At 36.0% G+C, this 22,371-nt stretch overlaps 1 protein-coding gene across 1 annotated transcript in view; it reads left to right on the plus strand.

Moving 5' to 3' along the window:
- Positions 1-22,371, plus strand: part of SEMA5A (semaphorin 5A) — a 464,624-nt gene that overhangs the window by 223,214 nt on the left and 219,039 nt on the right. Inside the window, exons 8-9 of the mRNA XM_036757261.1 lie at positions 5,036-5,171; positions 13,954-14,158. Coding sequence (XP_036613156.1) covers positions 5,036-5,171; positions 13,954-14,158 — 341 coding nt within the window. The remainder of the gene's footprint in view (positions 1-5,035; positions 5,172-13,953; positions 14,159-22,371) is intronic.

Consider the following 22,371-nt stretch of genomic DNA (forward strand, 5'->3'; position numbering starts at 1 on the left):
GAGAATGGGTAGAATGTTCCTTGTAAAATTCTATTGTATTGATGTGAATTAGGTTTATCACTGTTTTCCACATTTATTCGAATTAGGTAGCTAAGAAAGTTGATCTTTTCTGAAGTGAAAATCGACTGAGCAAACCAGGGAACATTTACATCCTTTTGTGTTTTGGGGTAGACTTTTTAAAATTGCTAACAGCCATCAACCCAATATAAAATCTTTTTCTCTTTTGTAAAATGAGAAAGTTGAATGTGATGATCTCCAATGTCACTTCTTTCTCTGTAATTTCTTGATTGCATGTTTCTAAATACTGTTTAGGCCAGTATAAACCAAATAGTTCAGTAGGTTTAAGTGGGAGCAAGAGGAGGCTGAAAAAAAGCACAAAAAGCCCCATCTTATTATATTCTTTTTAGAATTAGAAACAAGGAATATAAAACCTTTTTCAATATTGGGGAAAAAGTCAACACTTCATTTTTGTATTATACTTTTCTCTCCTACTCATGTGTTTCTGGCCAAAGAAAATAGCTTCTCCAGAGTCAGTGAAGATAAAAAAAGAAGAGCTTCCCAAAACCAAGGTGGTTAAAGGAAAGTTAAAATATTAAAAGAAAAGATGTAAAAAAGGGACAAAGAAAGGGGGTAGAAAGACATTATCTTCTGTCTATTTCAACCTTAATCTCCACAATCCCATCACCTAAACAAACCTTGCCCAACAAATCTACAATTCTCTTAAGAGGTAGCATTTTTATAGCACTTTACAAATACTTTATTTGTCCTCACAAAGACCCTGCAAATTGGTGCTATTATTATCCCCATTTTACAGAAGAGAAAACAGACTGGAAGATTAAGTGACTTGTGACAGTCTTTGATTCAGGACTGAAATTCAGGTCTTCTTTATTTTAAATCCAGCACTCTATCCATGGTGCCACCTAGCTGTCATTAAAAAAAAAAAAAAAAAAAAACAAAAAAAAATTCTACTTCTTTTGCTCTTCTCTGACAAAAGAGACCCAACACTTCCCTCTTTCTGAATGGCCAAATTCTGTCCCCCCAAAAACTTTGCCCTCTATGTTGTAGCCCATTAAAGCTATAGTTTTAAGATTGTTTTCTGTTACCAAGTTGTCCAGAACCACCCTTTTTTTAAACTTTTATTCAAAGTATATTTGGCCCAGCATTCTAATCAACTCTACTAACTCCTCACCAATATATTGCATTTTTTTAAAACTTGCCCTGGGGTCCTACAATCACAGATTGAGAGTCGGATGGAATCTTGGGAATCATCTGCTCTGAACTCCTCATTTTGCAGATGAGGAAACTGAGACCCAAAAGGTTAAGTTACTAGCCAAAAATCAAACAGATAATATTAGACGTTAGATATGAATGCAAATATTCTGACTCTATAGCCAGTGGGAGAGACAAATTAAACCAAGTTCTACATATGGCCAAAGACCCCCTATCCATTATAAAGAATTCTGTTGCTGTTCACTTATTTCGGTCACGTCTGACTCTTTGTGATCTCACTTGAGGTTTTCTTGGCAAAGATACTGGAGTGGTTTGCCATTTCCTTCTCCAGCTCATTTTACAGATGAGAAAACTGAGGCAAACAGGGTATGTGACTTGCCTGGGGTCACACAGCTGGTAAGTGTCTAAGGCCAGATTTGACCTCAAGGAGATTTGTCTTCCTGACTCCAGGCCCAGCACTCTATGCACTATGATGCCTCGCTGCCTGTATTATACAGGATAGAATGGAAACATAATGATATGTGACTAAATTTTATTATAAATATTCAAAGATTGTAAATACAAATAAATCTCTGTGCTGAGGGAGGCTCTTAATTGATTCTGTCATCTGTGACATACAAAAAGTTCAAGAGACAGATGTAGTTTCTGGGTAGTTAATAATTTTATTAATTATGTTAGCAAATAATAAAAGGGATCAGAGACACTCTCGAATGTCAAAGACCCCTCATGGAACCTACTCATCGCTTATATGCACTTGGAAGAGTTGGTGTTCCTGAGGGTGGCAATTGACTCTGTTAAGTAATGAGAGAGAATAAATATTAAAATGAGAGGTGGACCTGTTCTAATGAGAGGATGGGGAACATAACTTTGATCATGTCATTTACTTCCAAATCACCCTGAATCTTGAGCAATCTGGACAAAAAAGGAGAACCTACATTTTCCCAGACCTGTCTGAGTAAAACACAATGGGCCAAAATCCATCAATCCACCTAAACGAAAGTTTCTTTACCTTTTGAACAGATCTAAGTCTTCCCTCTCATTATCATTCCTACACTTCAAAGGCTGCCTGAATAACCTACAGAGGATGATTTATGAGTGAGGAAGTAGGAAAAGGGGAAAAACCTTTGTCCTAATTCAATAATTGGTTATTAATATGAGAGAAATAATCATTTATCTCACAGTCTTAAATATGTTTTTTTAAATGTCTTCACATTAATAAAATCATAGAATATAGAGTGGATAGGAACTTAGAGACGACCTTTCCATCATTGATTTGACAGTCTACTCATTAAATATTTTAAAGTTTTAATATTTTACATTATATATTATATAATTATATATATATATATATATATAATATTTAAAATGCCTATTGTGTAGAGTGCAGCTATGCTTAGTAGTGGGGAGATATAAAATTTATATACAGCATTGTCTGTACTATCTATGAGTTTTCCTTCCAGTATACACAAAGAGAGATTGCTATAATAGATAATGTATGTCGATTGCATTAGTAAGTTGACAAAATGCTAAGTGAGATCTGAGAGGTAGTGTTATCACTGAATTCAGGTATCAGTGAAGGCATCATTTAGAATGTTGCATTTGAGTTGGGTTTTAAAGAAGAGGAAGGAGGTAAAGAGAAAGGACTGACATTTTGAGCTTAGCAAATAGTGTAAGCAAATGCATGGAGATAGGAAGGCCCATGGGGATAGAGGATAGATCTGATGGGTAGGAGTATAGCTTGTGTAGATGGTAATAACACTATGTGAGATCAAGCTGGAAAGTAAGATGACACCAGATGATGCAGAATCTTGAATGCCAAATAAAGAAATTTGAACTTTCCTCTCTAGGTAAAAAAGAAATCTTGGAAATTTTTGAGCATAGAAATGACTTGCCAGATCTATGCAGAGGAATGATTATGATGACTGTCATAAAGGCTGAATTAGGTAGGAGAAAGGCTAGAGGTAGAAACCCCCATAGAGGAGCTATTGCAGTAGGCCAGGTAGGTGGTTAAGTGTGATAGCTGAGGGAATAGATGGAATGGGATGGGTGTGGGATATATTGCAGAGGTAAAATCAAGAGAACTTGATGACTTATTGGATAGAAGGAAGAGAAATGAAATAGACATTATATGCCTAAGATAGATAACTTTTTAACCTGTTAGACAGATAGACAGAAAGTAAAAACAAGCATGAGGATCCATGACTGCAAAGACCTTACATTCTGATGGGGAACAAATACATAAAGAGGGAGCTGGAATGAATGTGTGTGGGGAGGGGAATGCTTAAGTGGAGGCATGGTTTGGATGGCCAAGAAGTGAGAAAGAGGCCTGGATCCAGTCAAGAAAAGACAAAAGCTCAATTGTTCTAGGCGAGAGTTTTGCAGGGGTAGAATCCAAGTTTCTGATGGGAAGGTGGTGGTCATGATGGCCAGAAAGTAGGCAGCATGGTTTGGATATGGCTGGAGGCCTAGATCTGGGCGAGAAGAGGCAAATGCTCAACTATAAGAGCTCAGGTCGGCTCAAAGGCTAGAATTCAAGATTGCAGTTATGAGGAGATAGCGTTGTGAACATAGGATGTTGGGTGAAATTTGGAGCCACAGACAGAAATAGTGAAGTCCTAAGGAAAAACAGGATTCAGAGGAAAAGGTTTATTAATCAGTTTTGACTAAGTGGGTTTAGAGTTATATATCCAGATGTCCAGGTGTACAGATCCAGAAAACACATGGCCTTTTTTTTAGTTTTGTACAGTCAGTGTGTTCCAATATACAGAAAAAGAAACCAGCATGTACAGAAGGGATAGTAAAGCTGTGAACTTTATGGCTTATGAAACCATAAAACATGGGCTACAATAAACAGTAATGTTTAGCTATGAAAACCCCTATGAAAATCCTATTGCTTGCACTGCATTTAATAATTGACCCTTAGTGTCAGTTGCTAACAGCAAAACATCTGTGATTTCTCCTTTGATGTTAAGGGAGTTGGTTGATAGTAAATGGATATAATTGTGCTGAACTGGTAAAAACTAGTTCCTTGCCAAGGGGGTAAGGAGTTCTTATGACTTAGATTTTCTCTTGTAAATATTGATATGAAATCATTTTAAGAATTACCACTTTTTTTTTACTTTTCACCTCAAACCAAATTTCATTTAGCAAAATGTGCATTGCTGCCATAATGATCAGTTTAAAGGTATATCTTAGACTTCTGTCAACCTCCATAAACAGCCTCTTGTTGACCCTTATGTTTAAAAACTGTATTTAGTGGTTTAATATGTTTGTGTCACTGTTGCATTAAACTTTTCCCCTTGCTTTTTATAGCCTATGATGGGCCTTTCCCCCTAAACTGATTTTAGCTGATTGCTTTAGAGAGGGCTGCCAGGAGGAGTAAACAGAGAAAGGGTGAACATGAGAGCAAGGGGAGAGGCAGCTTAGACCCTCATGTACAAACCAGAGCAAAGGCTTTTGTCTTAGGGAGTTTGTAAACCAGAAGATGTGCCCCTCCAAATCTCTTTGTCAGCAAATCATGACTGTTTCATGAATTAATCCAATCATTCTGGCAGAATTAAAAGCAAGGGAGTTATTTGTCAAGAAAACTCTTATTTATATCATAATCTTTGTTCCCCCACAACAAAATTACTGAAAATTACCATTAATTGTTTTGATTTTAGCTTTTCTAGGAACTTTAAGTAGGCAGTGCTCTAGAAGGACTATAAAAGTCACTTTCACATTAAAAAAAATAAAAACAACATGTTAGTGGGTTCCGTGGTGGCCTTTTTCACTTTGTGTTTTTTTTTTTTTACTTTTTCCACAGTAACAGTATAGCTGCCTCCGCTGTATGTGTGTTCAACCTGAGTGCCATCTCTCAGGCATTCAATGGACCTTTCAAATATCAAGAGAACTCTCGCTCAGCATGGCTGCCTTACCCGAATCCCAACCCCAACTTCCAGGTAATTTGAGAGGAGAAGAGGCCATTACTTTTCAGTCAATTGCTTCTCAAAGAATCCAAGAGATGTAGGTAAAACATCTGGGGAAATGCCTTTACACATATGATGGGCTTCATAAAAGTTTGTTGAATTTTTTAATTTGAATATTCATCACACATCAGATTGCTTCTTCCTATGGACAGATTCACAGACACAAATATGAAGGTAGATACAGTGAAAATGTTGCTTTTCATAAATCGTAGTGATAATGAATTATGGACAGAAAAAAGACGAGCTGCTTCTAATCATAGACTAGAAGCAAGTCCTTAACTTAAAGTAATTATGCACACTCTTCCTTCAGAAAAAGTTATCTCTACTGAATGACACTCTAATTAAACAGGTCTTTGCATATGATATAGGAGATATACCTAAAGAAAATTGGAAGCAATTATTAGTAAACCTTACACCTATTTTTATACTTACAAAAATTTTATTTTGTTGCAATGAAAATATATGCAGTATGAATGGAAGTGGGAAATACAGTAGGGAAAAAGATGCCTTTCATCTATAGATATCAAATAATCTGGCAAAATGATCTTTAATAAATTTATCTGGGCACACACAAAAAAGAGGAAGTTAGAAAAGATTGATTATTTGCTAAGGTCCCTAAGCCACTGTCTGGGACTTTTGAATTCTAAGCATGTGTTTGAGGGCTTTATTTGAGAAATTCTCATTAGATATTCATATGAGTTTGATGATGAGAGAGGCCAAGGAAAGAGAAATAAATGCATGTCTTATAAATCACAGCTGGCCAGTAGAGCTAATGAAGTTGGCAGCTCAACAAGAAATAAACAGACTTTTATTTCCTTGCTTAAAGATAAATAGAAAAGGCAGCATGGTATAGCAGATTAGAGAACTGGCCTCAGAACCAGAAAGGCCTGAATTCAAGTATTTTCTGTGACTCATACTGACTGTAGGACCTTGAATGTCATTTATTAGAATCCTCAGTGTTCCAGGAGACTCTCCGAGACCATCATCTACAGAGAAGGTGCTGCTCCACAGTGGTAGAGAAAGCTTCCTCATCTGAGAATTCTCTATATCATTAAAATCATAGGATCAATCCTTTTTCCCTATCCTTAAAGATACAGAGATAGAATTCTTATAGAAATTAATAAATTATTTTAGTCAAAATTCTGAATATTGGTACACAAAAATTTCCATCCATATGCCTTAAAGGTTGAAATATGCTCTTTCAACTCTATCTACTTTTATTGCTTTTTATTTTAAATTTAATTTAATTTCTGTTTAAGACTGGATTTCCCTTTCTCACTGAGCCTAGTAGTTCAGGGTCAATCTCATTATGATCAACGTGGGAAGCCTTGACTTACCTCAGACCATTTTAACTCCCTTTGGCCCCCTGGTAGCCTTCCGATTTGGGGGTGAGGTGTGAATGGGGGGGCTCACCAAATTGATAGTAATCAGCTTAGCCACTGCCAATCAGAACTCCTAAAGTCAAGAGATCCACCAAGCCTTTGCCTGCCTGGTAACTGGGATTACGTGTGTATACCACCATACCCACCTTTAAGCTCTACTTTTGAAATATATGGGGCCAAATCTCCCTGAAGAATTTAAAAGGATAAAATTTAAGTAAAATATAGAAGTTAAATAAATTTGTAGACACTTTTAAGTTATGTGTTTTCTGCTAAGAGATTCTCAGTGAACTGACAATAAACAATCCCCTAACTTGGTAACTCTCTAATAGCTTTAAGGAATATCAAATATGTAGCAGTTTTTTTCACATTTTCCCTTCTAAAATATCTCCTGATATTTTAAGAGGTGTGGTATTTGTTATACTTTATATTGCTCTGATTTACAAGAATCACATTTTATCTTGAATGGCACCTAAAGACCACCTGCCTGGGTTGAAATTAAGATTTCACCACCTTGAAGTCATGCATGCAGTATGGTGTGCTTGATAACAAAGAAAAAAAATAAGATAAGACTGAATATTCTGGATACTTTCTCTCATTAAATTGGAATTTAAAGCCCTTCACAACCTGGCTTCATTGTACATTCCCAGCATTATCACACATTGCTCCCCTTCATATACTCTCTGGTCCAGCCAAATCTGTCCTGTTGCTGTTCCTTCTACATGACTTTTCACTTCCTGTCTCCACATTTTTCCATTTGCTCTTCTCCATGCCTGAATTCCATTCTCTTCTTAATTTCTCACCTCTTACAACCCTTTGTTTCCTTCAAAACACATTTCAAATAGCACTACATACTTGAATCCATCCCTGCGGTTTGCTCACCCCCACTCCCCAACCTATGCCACTTTTAGACCTGAAAGATGTTCTAAAAGTTTCAATATCCCTTTCCCCACACGGTGGCTCCCACAGGAGCAATAGAAGTTTTAGTAGGGATGGGGAGGAGGAAGAAAGGAGAAATGTCAGTCATTTCTGGGTGAGGACTACCTATCTAGTGTTAGACTGTCCACCTTAAACTTTTGTTATGGACACAACCTTACAGAGGGACTTAAGAAGAACTTAGAGCAGTTCTTTAAAGCTCTTTAAAGTTGTTGCTTACATGCATGATCAGAAACCGTTAAAAAATTGAATTGATAAAGTTGTCTACAGTTTCCCTGGGCATTATGGTATTGGGCATATCACCATGTAATGTAATTATAAGAAAAATATTTTGTTTTCTATTTTTTAAGCAATAAGTTTAAATACCATTTATTCTTTCCAAGGAAATTCGTATTAGGGACAAGATTGATAGAACTAAGACTCCTAGTAATTAGGCAACTGAGGCATCTCTGACCTATGGGAAATAGGGAATGAGGAATTAGTCTGAATTATCAAGGAGCTTTGCCCTGCAGTATCTGTGTGCTTAGGAGAAGGTAGGGAAATATCTTTCATCACTTTTCATATAGGGAGGGACCATTAGGGCTTCATGTGCTGTGGTGAAAGCACTCAACAAACTGCAATGGTAAATGATTATGTGCTGCTTTCACGGAACTTGTTAAGAGTGAAGTCAAAGCTGGTAGTTCAGAATCCAAACTTTTACTACCCACCTACCTCCATACATACACATGTACGTATAAATGGAATGTTTCTATATATACAATATGTATAGCTACATTTTTGTATAAATATATATATAGTCACACAGGCCCTTTCGTTTATAGTTCTACAATCTAATTCTCTTTTATGCTTGATTTGGAAACATAAAATCATATTTAACTTGTTATTGTGGTTAATGATTTAGCCTTTTTCTTGTGATTATATAGTTTGCCTTGATAGAGTGCTTTACAATTCAGAAAGTGCTTCCTTCAAAGCAATCACTTCGAGACCATTCTTTTGTTGCCATGAGTCACCAATCTTATCCTCTGCCCATATCATTAGTCTAGTTCCTTATTACAGTCTTTTACCACCATGACTTGCCCTTTAAAATGGGTTTGGAACCTGGTTTAAAGTCTTCCTTTCTAACCCAAACTTTGCCCTCATATTCAGTCATGTTAATATACATTTTGATGTTTTCACAAACATCTTGATCTCCCAGGTCTTCTATTTTTTCAACTCTTATGACATTTATCTTCATTCCACCTCAGTATCTACAGGTATGGTCATGTTTTAGATTCCACAAGTACCTATGACTGTGTTACCGCCATGATCATGAATTCTCCAATTCTTCTCCCTAATTACAACCTCCCAGCCTTCTGTCTCTCGTCACTTCCATTGACCCATTGCTTTTTTCCAGGTAACTTCCAGTCTGTCTACTCTTTCCTATTCTCCCAGTTCCACTCTGATGCTTTGCCTTCACTGTTCTTTTTGTAGATTTTACCATAGAGTTAATGAGTTTAAATATACTTTATCTTCTACCTTTGAATCCCCTGCCTATTAATCCTTTATTATTATTTATGATTATTAATCATTTAATAAGTGCCTGGCATTGTGCTAAGGGCCTGGGATACAACTTAAGGCACAAGACGATCCCAGCTCTCAAGGACCTCATAGCCTAATAAAGGATAAGGTGGACAGTTAAGCTATATATAGGATACATCAGAAACAATCAATAAAACAAAGGCTATTAGCATTAAAGCAGATTGAGATAGGCTTCTTTGTAGAATATGGGATTCTGGCTTGGACTTGAAGAAAACCTGGGAAGCCATGAAGCAAAAGAAAAGGAGGGAAAGAAATGCCCACATTTTACTAGAGCCCAACATGGATTATCCTTACACTTTGTCTCCATTTAACATGTTTATGAACACTGCTGGAAAAAGTCATGAAGCCATACGGACCACTAAAGATTTATATTATCTTGTCTCAGCTGGATCTCACTGCTGCATAGGAATTATTTTACTTCTCCAGACTGCCTCTATTCTGGTGCCCAAAGAGACTGTCCCAAATCTATTCTCTCCCATCTCTCCTCCTCCTCACTTCTTCCCAAGACTTCACCTCCTATATTATAGAGGAAGCAGCAGCAATCTTTTGTGTCCTTCCTCGTCTGTACTCTCAATTCTCTACTTCAGAATGATTCCTTATCATCTCTCTCCTTTCCTCAGTTGCTGAAGGATGTGGTTCTTCCTCTTGCCAAGGCTAGACTCTTTATGTTATTCTTGATCCCATACTGGGTCTCTTCAAAGAGTTTACCCAGTTTTACAATTTCTACCCCTGGCTCAGCTCTTTATTATCTCTCATCTAAGTTATAATAACTTTCTAATTTGTCTCCCTGCTTCCATGATATCTCTTCTCCAATCCATCCTCCAAATAGTATATGAAAGTAGTATTTCTGAAACATCAATTTGCCCATGTTAAAAATATTCAGTAGCTTCTTGATTCCTTTAGGATAAAATATAAGCTTGGACGCTCAGTGAATAGAGTGCTGGGCCTGGGGTTAGGAAAATCTGAGTTCAAATCCAGCCTCAGATACTTACTAGCTGTGTTATCCTGGGCAAATCATTTAATTTCTGTTTCCCTTAATTAGCTGGGGAAGGAAATGGAGAACCACTTCAGTTATCTTTTAGTGGTAGTAATGTGGCACAGTGGATAAAGTGGTGGGCCTGGAGTCAGGAAGACCTGAGTCCAGATTTGCCCTCAGATGCTTAGCAGCTGTGTGACCCTGCATAAGTCACATAACCCTGTTCGCCTCCGTTTCCTCATCTGTAAAATGAGCTGAAGGAAATGGCAAACCAGTCCAGTAACTTTGCCTAGAAAACCCCAAATGGGACCACAAAGAGTTGGAAGTGACTAAAAGGACTGAACAACACAAATTCTTTAGTTTGGTATTTCAATCTCTTCGTAAGATGACTCCACTCTACCTTTCGGGTCTTATTTCATATTCCTTACCATCATATGCTGTATATTTAGACAAATTGGCCTTCTATCTATTATAAAAAGTTGACATTTAATTGCCCATCTCTTCCTTTGTCTGTCCCTAATGCCTAGAATGCACACCCTTCTCATCTTAGCCTTTTAAAATTGCTAGATTCCTTCAAGGCTCTGTCTAAAGAACCATTTGAACCATGATCTATCCATAGCCACATCAGTTACATAATATTGATTTATATTTGAACATGTAGTTTTCCAATAGTATATGAGTTCCTTTATCTTCATAGGAGTATTATACTAAAAAAAAGTGATCACCACGACTTCCATGTAATAGATGTAATAAGTGCCTGACGAATTGAATTACTAAACAAATATGGTTGTTAAGTATTTCTTATGAGACAAATTCAAAGCTTAAATAGACTATGTTTTCCCTATAAACCCCTAAATAGATTGCTTTTCAAGAATAAATAGGTGGCATGTCATCATCGTCATCATCATCTTAATTACAATAACAAAGCTGTATATTAGCTCTCTCCTATGATCAGGACAATTTGCTAATTGTGGTGCTATATCCTCAAAGGTCTTTTAGTCCAGCTCAGCAGATCTGACATGGGAATAAAATAATGCAGCACAGAATGATTGTGCAAAATAATCAATCAACTTATCATCAATGTTTATTGTATCTGCTCCATCCCAAGCACTGTGTTGGTGCTAGAGCTACAACAATAAGAATTCAGCAATCTCATGCATGAGGAGCTCACAGTCTAATAGAGTGGACCACAAGTACATCACACATACATGTCACAAAGCACACACACATATTTCACATATATAAAAGGTAATGAATACAATTCTGTGAAAAACAGTAAAATGCAAGGTAGTATTAGAGCACTAGAATGTGGGGGACCAAGATGGGCTCCATACATTTCATGATTCCTGAGCTACATCTTAAAGGAAGAGATGAGACTATTAGGCAGATGTAATGAGGATATGCTTTGAAGATCTGAGCAATGACTAGTTCCAAAGCAAAGAAACAGAGATGCGGGGTAATTTTTAAGAAATATTAATATAATATAAATAATATAATATAATATAATTAACCACTTTAATATAAAAGATATAACATAATACAACCCAGCAGTTTTGCTGGATTATAATGTGGGAGTAATATCCAGCAAGACTGGAATCATAGATTGGGGTAAGGTTGTATTATAGGGCTTTAAAAACTAAACAGAGGATTTTTATTTTAGATCCTAGAGACAATGGCTAGAGATCCTAGTGACTGGAGTTAATTGAGTAGAGGAGTCACATGGCAAATCTGCTCTTAAGGAAAATCGCTTTGTTCACAGTGTAGAGCAGTGGTTAGATACTTCAAACAAGGAATTCAATTAGGAAGTTGTTGCAGTCATCTAGGGAAGAGTTAATGAGCTTCCATCAAACTAAGATGGAAGCTATGCAATTGGAGTGAAAGGGTCAGATTCAAGAGATATTGTGAAGGGAGAAGTAGCAAGATTGGGCAACTTATGGGAGAGTGAGTAGTAAGGATCATGCCGAGATGGTGGTGGCTTTGACAAAAGTAAATAGGGATGTTTGAAACAGATGAGGTTAATTAAGTCACAACTTACTAAAAGAAACGGAATGGTTTGGCATTATAACCCTTTTCACTGTGTTGGTTTCAGGAAGGGCAGCCATTCCTTTACCAAATACATTCTTTAGCTGTCTCAAAGAAAGAATATGGCCTAGATGGGCCTGAATCAGACATATTCATATATTCTTTTCCTGTAGGAAAGGTACTATTTGTTGATATGGTGGTTGTTAAATCATTTAATTTTATAATTATCATTATTCTCTTCTGTATTTATCTATTTACAGGAGGTCTATATTTTTGTAATGTGACAAAATTAAGATGAATCATATTCTACATGGAATATTGGATTCCTGTATTGAATGGAAGTCTCATTAGATGATTTTCAAATTTTTCTTCTAATTTCAAGACTTTAGGATTCTGTTATAAGCTTGCTGTTACCACAGCATCTGTCATATCCCTCCACATGCTATAAGCATGCCTTCTATTTGAGAAAATCCCCTACAAACTTCCATTACTTTACTTTTGTACCTCTGAGTTACTAATAAACCCAAATTCCAGGGATGTCAAATTGTGAGTGATACTTTCAGATTGTTATAGACAGCGAAATTCACTTCTACAAAACCTTCTGATATTAAGTTTTGATGAACATAAATCAAATTTAAACTGGGCTTTTAAGTTTAAAAGAAATGAAAAAAGTTCCTGATCCCTTCACTCATCCTTTTGCTCCATGTTAGTCAAGGGCACATCACTAACTCCTTCTACCTCATATCCACCAAAATAGAAAAAAATAAATAAAAGAAAAATAATAAGCTATAATGTTAGTTCCCACTCAAATGGAGATAACGAATCTAAGCATTTCTAAGAAAGTATGATTCTTAAAAATCTACATGAATGAAATCAATGTTGATTATTTTTTATCTGAAATATATATCTATATATAGACATATACATATGCACACGTATATGCAAGTTTTGCTCTATTGTGCATTTCTAAGGCTATTCAGATATCAAAAAACTTCCTTTTTCTTGCAATTCAGGTGCACTTGTGTGAAGGAAATCAGCCAGCAGTTTTCCCCCTCTTTTGGTAACTTTATGTGAATGATGTTGAAGCAATGTTATACCTTTCACAGATGAAATAGCAGAGCTCTGTTTCCATGTAATCCATTTATAGCCTTATAGACCCATTATTCCTATGGGAAATGTAATAAATCTTTGTAATGCTCCTGAATGCTGCATTTTGAATTTGGATCTCTGATTTAGCAGACAGATGTGATAAAATACACTTAGCCAGACAACTCCCAGGTGGCTACAAGTGAGCTGAGAAATTATTGGGCATAAGTTATTTTAGCTAAAGTTAGCATTAATTTATACTCAATATTTTTACTCCTGCTCTATCCTCTTCAGAAGTTATGATATGATTGAAAGACATACAAATGGGTGGAATGCTAATATTCAGGATACTGTGAAAAAAGAAGTACATTCTTTAACCAATTTGGCAGTGTGTGTATTTGGTGTGTGTCTCTGTATATATACATATACACATTATATACATACATAAATATGTATATATACACACATACATAGTCACATTCTATATTGCAGCACTACAAATACATGCATTTATACATATATACTATATACATATATGTATGTGTGTGTATATACATGTATATTTGTGTATACACACATGTATGGAAGAGACAGAGAGAGAGAGAGAGAGAGAGAGAGAGAGAGAGAGAGAGAGAGATGTAGATAGTGGTTTCCACAATCTCACTGCTGAAGTACTGTTACCTAATTTTGTATCCTGCTATAATGTTTACCTAGATCAGTTGTGGTGTTACAATTGGTTGTTGGCTACTGTAATAAGATCATTTTTCCTTATTTGTAGTGTGGTACAGTGGACCAGGGCTTGTATGTGAACCTGACAGAAAGAAACCTTCAGGATGCTCAAAAGTTCATTCTTATGCATGAGGTAGTGCAGCCAGTTACTACAGTTCCTTACTTCATGGAAGACAACAGTCGGTTTTCTCATGTTGCAGTAGATGTTGTGCAAGGAAAAGACATGCTTTTCCATATCATCTATCTGGCTACAGGTAAGAGTTTTCCATTCTTCAGATTTATGAATTCTTAATTTTGAAAATTCTAATCTATAGTTTCAAGCTTTGACTTTTTCTTGTATCCATTCATTACTGCTTGCCCCCCTGCCACTCTACTCCACTCCCACACACATAAAATATCTTCCTTTCTTGGTTACCCTTTCTATTTCTTCTCATAATTTGTGGTCCTTAACCATCTGTTCATCTTTTTGTGGAATAAAGATGAGTAATGTATTATTTCTTAACTACTATATGAAGAAAACATAAAATAATATAATTTTTGACAGAACCTTAAGGTGTTTGAATTCTTTGTTGAAAGATATCATTATGAGGGCTGCTACCCTGTGGCTGTATGGAAATTGGGCCAACAATTTTAGCCATAGCACAGAATTCTCGTCCGAGGAGCATCCAAATGAGCACAAATGCTTTAGGTAGCGCTACAGAAAATTTAGGTGAGAATTCATTAAGTTATTAATGACAATGATCTTTAGTAAATTTCATAGTGAATTGCAGTTTCTGAAGGGCTAGAGTATATAATCTCAAGGTTGGATAATAAACCTGTTCCCACATAGAAGCAGTATAGTACATGGAGAAAGGGTCAACCTTTGTCTCAGGAAGACCTGAGGTTAAGTCTTGTATTTGACATATACTAATAGCATGACTGTGAACACTTCACCCTCAAACAACTCTGTTGAGACTATAAATTATAGATTAATTATCCATCTGGCTTGATGGAAGGTCTCCACACTGACAATTTTCTAGATCAAGGGAATCACAGGTCCAGTTGGGGAACAGAAAATGGCAGTAGCAATTCAACACAGGTTATAAGTCTACTCCAAGATTAAAGAATTCCTTTTTTACCCTTTTTGCCACTTGCTTTTAAAGCAATTTGCTTAAGATTGTGGCATGTCCTCCTTAAAGGGCCTCTCCCTATGCTTTCAACCTTCTCATTTCCAGATTCACAAAGATTTAATGGACAAGGGAGAAACTTGGAAATCAGCTGTTTAAACCTCTCACTGATGATCAAGTGTGTGTGTCCTCTTTGAAAGTTATCATGGTCAGATCGAGGTACATTGAGGCTGATATAAAAGACTTGATAAAAAAAACCATAACAATTTTAATGGCTGGTAATCCAGTGCTAACTCCCTAAACTTTGAACAATGATTCACAGTCAAAATTGGCTTTAATTCAGAAAGCAGAACAGGAAAAGCCATAAGAACTCTAATCAGTGCAATAACCAACCATAATTCTAGAGCACTGATTATAAAGTACACTTCTTACTTCCTGACAGGGAGATACACTGGGTGCAGAATGAGAATTTTTTAAGCAAGCAATACAGAAATTTGTTTTGCTAACCCTCAGGTGAGCAGAACCTAACTTTAACAAAAAGGTCAAAGTTAAGAATTAGGCTGAAAAAAAACTAACAACAACAACAACAAAACAAAACAAAAGACCATAAAAAGCTACTGTGGCATGAAAGACTAAGACATAAGCTCAGAAGAAGAAAACAATGTGAAAACAGCTATAAGGAGAACATCAAAATAAAAATGCTAATTAGAAACAAGCCCAACTAGAATTCCTGAAACAGCTAACTAAAGAGATAAGGGTGATAGAGGAAAAAATAGGAAAAGAAATGAGAATGATATAAGAAAATTACAAAAGATAGTTCATAGCTTGGTAAAAGTGGTGCAAAAAAATAAGGAAAAAAATAACATCTTAAAAAAACCGGAATAGGCCAAATGGAAAAAGAAGTACAAAAATTCACTGAAGAAAAGAATTCCTTAAAAAGCAGACTAAATTCCATTGACTAAATGGGAAAAGAGGTACAAAAGCTCACTGAAGAAAATAATTCACTAAATATTAGAGTTGGATATGTAGAAGCTAATAATTCCAGAAAACTTTGAAAAACAATAAATCAAAGTCAAAAGGATGAAAAAGAAGGAAATATAAAATATCTCAATGAAAAATTAACTGACATTGAAAATAAATCAAAGAGAATTAATTTGAGACTTATTGGACTACCTGAAAGCCATGATCATAAAAAAGCCTAAACCCCACAATTCAAAAATTATCAAGGAAAATTACAACAATATCTTAGATCCAGAGGGTAAAATAAGAAATTGAAAGAATACATTGGTCACATCCTGAAAAAGATCCCAAAATGAAAACTCCCAGGAATATTATAGCCAACTTCCAAAACTTCCAGGTCAAAGAGAAAATACATCAAGCAGCCAGAAAAAGCAAAGAAACAAAAAACAACATTCAAATACTGTGGAACTACAGTCAAAATCTTACAAGATTAAGTAGCTACCACAATAAAGGAGCAAAAAAATCTGTAATATTATATTCTGGAAGGCAAAGAAGCTAGGATTACAGCAAAGCATAATTTACCCATTACAACTGAGTATAATCCTCCAGGGGAAGAAATGGATATTTGATCAAATAAAGAACTTTCAAGGGGAACCTAGGTGGGGCAGTGAGTAGAGCACCAGCCCTAGAGTCAGGAGGACCTGAGTTCAAATCCAGCCTCAGACACTTGACACAGTTACTAGCTGTGTGACCTTGGACAAGTCACCTAAGCCCAATTGCCCTGCCTTCCCTTCTCCAAAAAAAAAGAATAACAAAAAAAGAATTTTCAAGCATTCCTGATGAAAAGACCAGAGCTGACTAGAAAATCTGATATTCACACACAAACCTTAAGAGACACATAAAAAGGTAAAGATGAAAGAGTAATCATAAGGGACTCAAAAAGGTTAAACTATTTACATTCTTATATGGGAAGATGACACATGTAACTCTTAAGAACTTTATCAATTTTTGGGCAGTTAAAAAGATTCCACAATGACAGAGGGAATGAGTATGAGTTGATTATGTTGGGATCATCTCAAAAAAATGGAGGGGTGAGAGAGTGGACTGCATTGGGAAAAGGGGGAAGGGAGAGATAGAATGGGGAAAATTATGTCACATAAAAGAGTTGAACAAGGAAGAGCTTTTACAGTAAGGGAGGAAATAGGTGGTAATGGTGGGCAATGCTTGAACCTTACTCTTATTAGAATTGATTCAAAAATGGAAGAATAAACACACACATACATACATGCTTAAATGTTTCCATACACATATATGGTTTCTTTTGTCTCCTCTATTAGATTGCCTATATATGGATGTATGTATCATATAAATATGTATATTCGTCCACATACAAATATGTATACATATATACAAGATACAGACACATATACAAATATGCAGTTGTGTGTATATGTGTTGTATATGTGCATGTGTGTGTTTTCTCCCCTATCAGAATGTAAGCTTCTTAAGAACAAGAACTGTTTTTGCTTTTTCTTTGTCACCTCTGAGCTTAAAAAAGTGACTGATGCCTAGTAAATGCTCAATAGTGCTTATTGATTAATTGATTTTTCTCCTCACACTTTGCATTTCACCCACACTCATTGTTCTACATACTTTACTCTATCTCTTTTGTTTCTGGGCCCTAGCATTGTCTTTTCCCCAGGCCTGCTATGTATTCCTTCCTGGTCTTCTATTGGAATTCCTGGCTTCTTTCAAGACTCCGATTAGGAGCTTCCTTTTCATCAGGCCTTTCCTGGTAACCTCCTCCCAGGCCCCACCCCATCCAAATCATTGTGTATTCATCTTTTTCACACTCAATGTGTTTATATTCATTTATTTGTGTACCTTTGAAGGTTAAGTTATGGATTAAAGGTATGTATCATTTCATCTTCCTCTTTGTGTTTTAGGGCTTAGCACAACATATTATTACACATAGTAGTCATTTAATAAATGTTTATTGATTGATTTAGTGGACAATGCCAGGGTGAATAGTGTAATATTCTACCAACTCAGGGGCATGTATTTTTAATCATAGAAAAGTAATATTAATAGCAAACATTTGTGTTTATGTATTGCAAAGTGATTTACGTATTTCTTCTCATTCAATCCAGTACATCTAGAGGAGGACTCAATCCTTTAGAATCACTTCTTTGTCCTATATATTATGCCCAAAGACTCCTCAAGAGTTCCTCATCTGACAAAAGCAGGTTTCATTGACCTCAAGAACCCTTTACACTCTTAAAAATTATCGAATACCCCAATGAAACTTATGCTTATGTGGGTAATATCTATTGTTATTTATTATTTTAGAAATTAAAACTGAGAACTTAAAAATTCATTGAATATAACTAATAAATCTATTACATGTTAACATGAACATATTTGGGAAAATAATTATTTTCCAAAATAAAAAGAGTAGTATTATTTCCCATTATTTTTGCAATTCACTTTAATGTCTGGCTTAATAGAAGAGAGCTAGATTCTCATATCTGCTTCTGGATTAAATCTGTTGTGATGATTGAAGAAATCCAGTCTCATACAGATAGGAAGTTGGAAAGGGGAGGATTACTTTAATTGGCAAATAATATCTTAGTGTTATTATGAAAATACTTTTGACCTACATACTTCTGAAAGGGTCATGCTGATGCCAGGGGTCCTTGGACCACACTTGAGAACCACTAACCTAGATGATCTTAGGTCTCTTCTAGCTCTTACATTCTGATTTTAGAACAACTTCAAAGTCACTTTGGTGCAAAATATTACAAAACTTTAGAGTTATGTGTCTGTGTGGTTTTATAATTATATTTTCTAATCCATTGTAATTGTTCAGTGAAATCATTCTTCTTATTTGGTCGAACAGCTTCTGCTGCTGACATCTTAGAATTGCCTGCCCTGTGATAAAGCCAATAAACCACAAATAGTGTGACGAAACAGAATCGAGGTCAAGGCAAAACAAACAAATCTTGGGAAAATTATAGCCTCTGACTAGAAATTATACTCAAAAGCACTGGCATTTTAAACAATGCAACCTCATAGTAATTTAATTACCCAAATCTATTTTGACTTGTCTTCTTGTTAGGGCTGTTATTACCATCTGGGTGAGGAGAGATTAGTGAATACTATCATAGCAGCTGGCATCTCCTAGGCTATCAGATTATATCTGATATGCAAATCAGATTATGACAATCATGTTTAATGTCTAATTTACCAAATAAGTACTCCAGAATTTCAACTTTCTTCACCCCTGAGTCCCTATGTAAGGGTAGCTAGGTGACACAGTTAATAGAGTGCTGGACCTGGAGTTAGGAAGATTCATCTTCCTGAGGTCAAATCTGACCTCAGACATTTAGTAACTGTGTGACCCTGGGCAAGTCACTTTTCCCTATTTGCATCTATTTCCTTGTCTATGAAATGAGCTAGAGAAGGAAATGGCAAACCGCCCCAGTGTCTTTGCCAACAAAACCCCAAATGGGATAACCAAAGTCAGGCAACTGAAACAACTGAACAATTAGAGCCTCTATACAAATGCAAATTTGGGACAAATTTCTTTTATATTTTGTGTCCTATCCCTAAGTGCTATCACCACTTTGTTTTTAAAAACAGACCTATGATTTCATTGATGAAGAGGCAGGTAAGGAAATTTCCTTTACCGATGTATTCCAACATTTGCTGTGTAACTAAATAGTGTTACAGAATTGCCTGGGATGCTAAGAGCTCAAGTGACTAACCCAGGGTCACACAGCCAGAATTTTTCAGAGACAGGACTTGAATCCATATCTTCCTGGTTCTGAGGCTCTTTCTCCACTATACTATGTTGCTTTTCATGCTTAGTACATAGAGATCTAAGCTCAGCATATAGATAGAACTCTTCCTAAACCAGAAGGGAAGTTGAACTCAGGAGACGAGAAGGAGTTAACAGAATGGGACGTGCAGGAATGGCAGAACTTAATAGAGTTAGAGTTATGCCACAAAATGATGGACCATGGCCTAGACCACCTGTATGTTCCTTCAGATGACTCTGTGCAGAAGGCATTTAAGGTTATTTAGATTAGCTGGATAATGTTAAATTTAGAAACTGTATGAACCTCTAGTATTATGTCTCCCATGATCATTTCACCTAATTATCACCATATTGCTAAAAGTACATTTTGAAAGATAGATCATATTCTGAGATTAAATGTAAAACCAAGTTGCCCCCAAACCATCAATGTGTCTTTTATTTAAGGGATGAAAAGAAAATACAACAATTTTTCCTCCAATTTTAATTTTTTTTTTACTTGAACAGGCTACAAACTTGGTCCACTTCTTATTTTCAAAGATCCCCCAACTTCCCACAATGCTTTTTAATCTTCTTTTTAGTTTAAGTACAATCAACAATCTATTGCCTATGCAGGAAATTTAAGTTCCTCATGGTCAGGAATCATTGTATTTATCCTATTTATATCCCGTAGCATCATATCTAGCACATAGTAGGAGCTTAATAATTACTTGTCAATTGACTATATACATGCTTCCTATAACCACTTCACTTATCACTCAGCTGAGAACTATTCCACAAACACACCATACTTTGAGCCAGATTTTCTGTTGCCCAGTCATTCCTGAGATCCTCTCTTTACCTGACCTGATCTCTCATTGATCCATAACTATAACCACCTAGAACTTAGCCTATGTGACACTGTCTGAAGGGAACACTTTCTCCCTACACCCAGAACCTTATAGTCTTCTGTTAGCCCATGCCACCACAGGAGTTGGAGTCAGGAGGTTGGCTGGGGGAAAATACCTCTTGGGAGAAGGCAATGGGCTGGGGAAAGAAGAGGGCCATGCCCCTGTACCAACCTAACTACACTAGCAGTTACTACTATTACTACTAACCTAAGTGGACTGTCCTGGATACTGATATGTCTAATCTCTTTCCTTTCCAGTAGCTAATCAGATAATTAAAATTTATGATTCTATGATTTGATTTTGCTCCTTCCATTGAAAGAAAATAGACATGTTATCCAATGGTTAAAATAATAATAGGTTTTGGACACTGCTAAATAGGACTCTGTATTTGAATCTGCTGATAGCATGGGACAGTGGAAAGAACAATAAATTTGGAGACAGAAAACCTGAGTGTAAATCCATTCTCTGCTACTTACAGTGTATAATCTTTGGCAACTCCATTAATCTTTCTGGGCCTCACTTTTCTCAGATTCAAAATTAGATTCCTCAACCAGATGACTTGCAGAGATCTCTTTGAGCTACTGTAAATGTATGTCCTGTGACCGCTGTGTTTTTCTTTGTGAACAAGGTAACATTAAAAACTTATGATGGGAAGGAAAAGTGCTTGCCCAGAAGTGATGAGGAGATATAACTGAAGCATCCATTATTTCACCAACGGACATAATGTATTTTTATTAAAAGATTGACCAGAGTTAGAGATGCGTTCTGAGTTGACATAATAGAAGTGTTTCTTTTGTGAATTTAATCTAGAGTTGAATGGAACTCTCAACTGGGGACTAATTAGAAAAAATAAATTAGCACACTAGACAAGATATCAGGAAGAAGAAGCCCGAGGAAAAGAATGGTTAATAAAAATTATTTCCCCTTTTGAAGTATATCTCATGAATGAGAAATAACAAACCTGTTTTAACTCTTTGAACATGTTAAATGTTTTGAATCAAACCAACATTTCCTTCTATAAATATGTGCTGTACTTCCCTCTGTGGCTGAGTGCTAGCATTATTTTCAGAAGGCCTGACTGAATGACAACATTCAGGAATGAAAGTTGTTTAAGATGAAAATGTTTTAGCTGTGCTGGAGTGAACCAGTCAAATATGCTTATTGTTAATTTGGAGGGCTCCTAGTTCTGATTTGCTTTGTATGTGGCTTAAGATTTTAAAAGAACATAGATCATTTACACCTGAATTTTGAAATTTGGCATTATACTGTATCAAAATAAGTGGTATTCCTTTTTTGAGAAAACATTACATGAAAACACTGTGAGCTATTTGCTGGAGGTAGGAAGTGTGTGTGTGTGTGTGTGTACGTGTGTGTGCGTGTGTGCATGCATGCATGCGCACATGCACACACACACACATTTTCAATCAGCTGCTTTCATTTGGAACTTAATATATGTATGCAGGGAAATCAGGACAGATTGTAGTCTGATATTAACAGGAAAAATATGCTCAGAAATAAAGAAACTTTAAATTTATCTGTCTTGCCATTCCAATGAATCCAAAGGTCACATTAAGAAGAACCACTATGTTACATACATATGTGATGATTTTGCTCACGAGTCTAGGATATCAGCAGGAGTTATTAATTGCCTTAGGATGAAAAAAATATATCTGAATCTCAAATGGATCATACGT

This window comes from Trichosurus vulpecula, chromosome 1, assembly GCF_011100635.1.
Source record: "Trichosurus vulpecula isolate mTriVul1 chromosome 1, mTriVul1.pri, whole genome shotgun sequence".
Lineage (NCBI taxonomy): Eukaryota > Metazoa > Chordata > Mammalia > Diprotodontia > Phalangeridae > Trichosurus > Trichosurus vulpecula.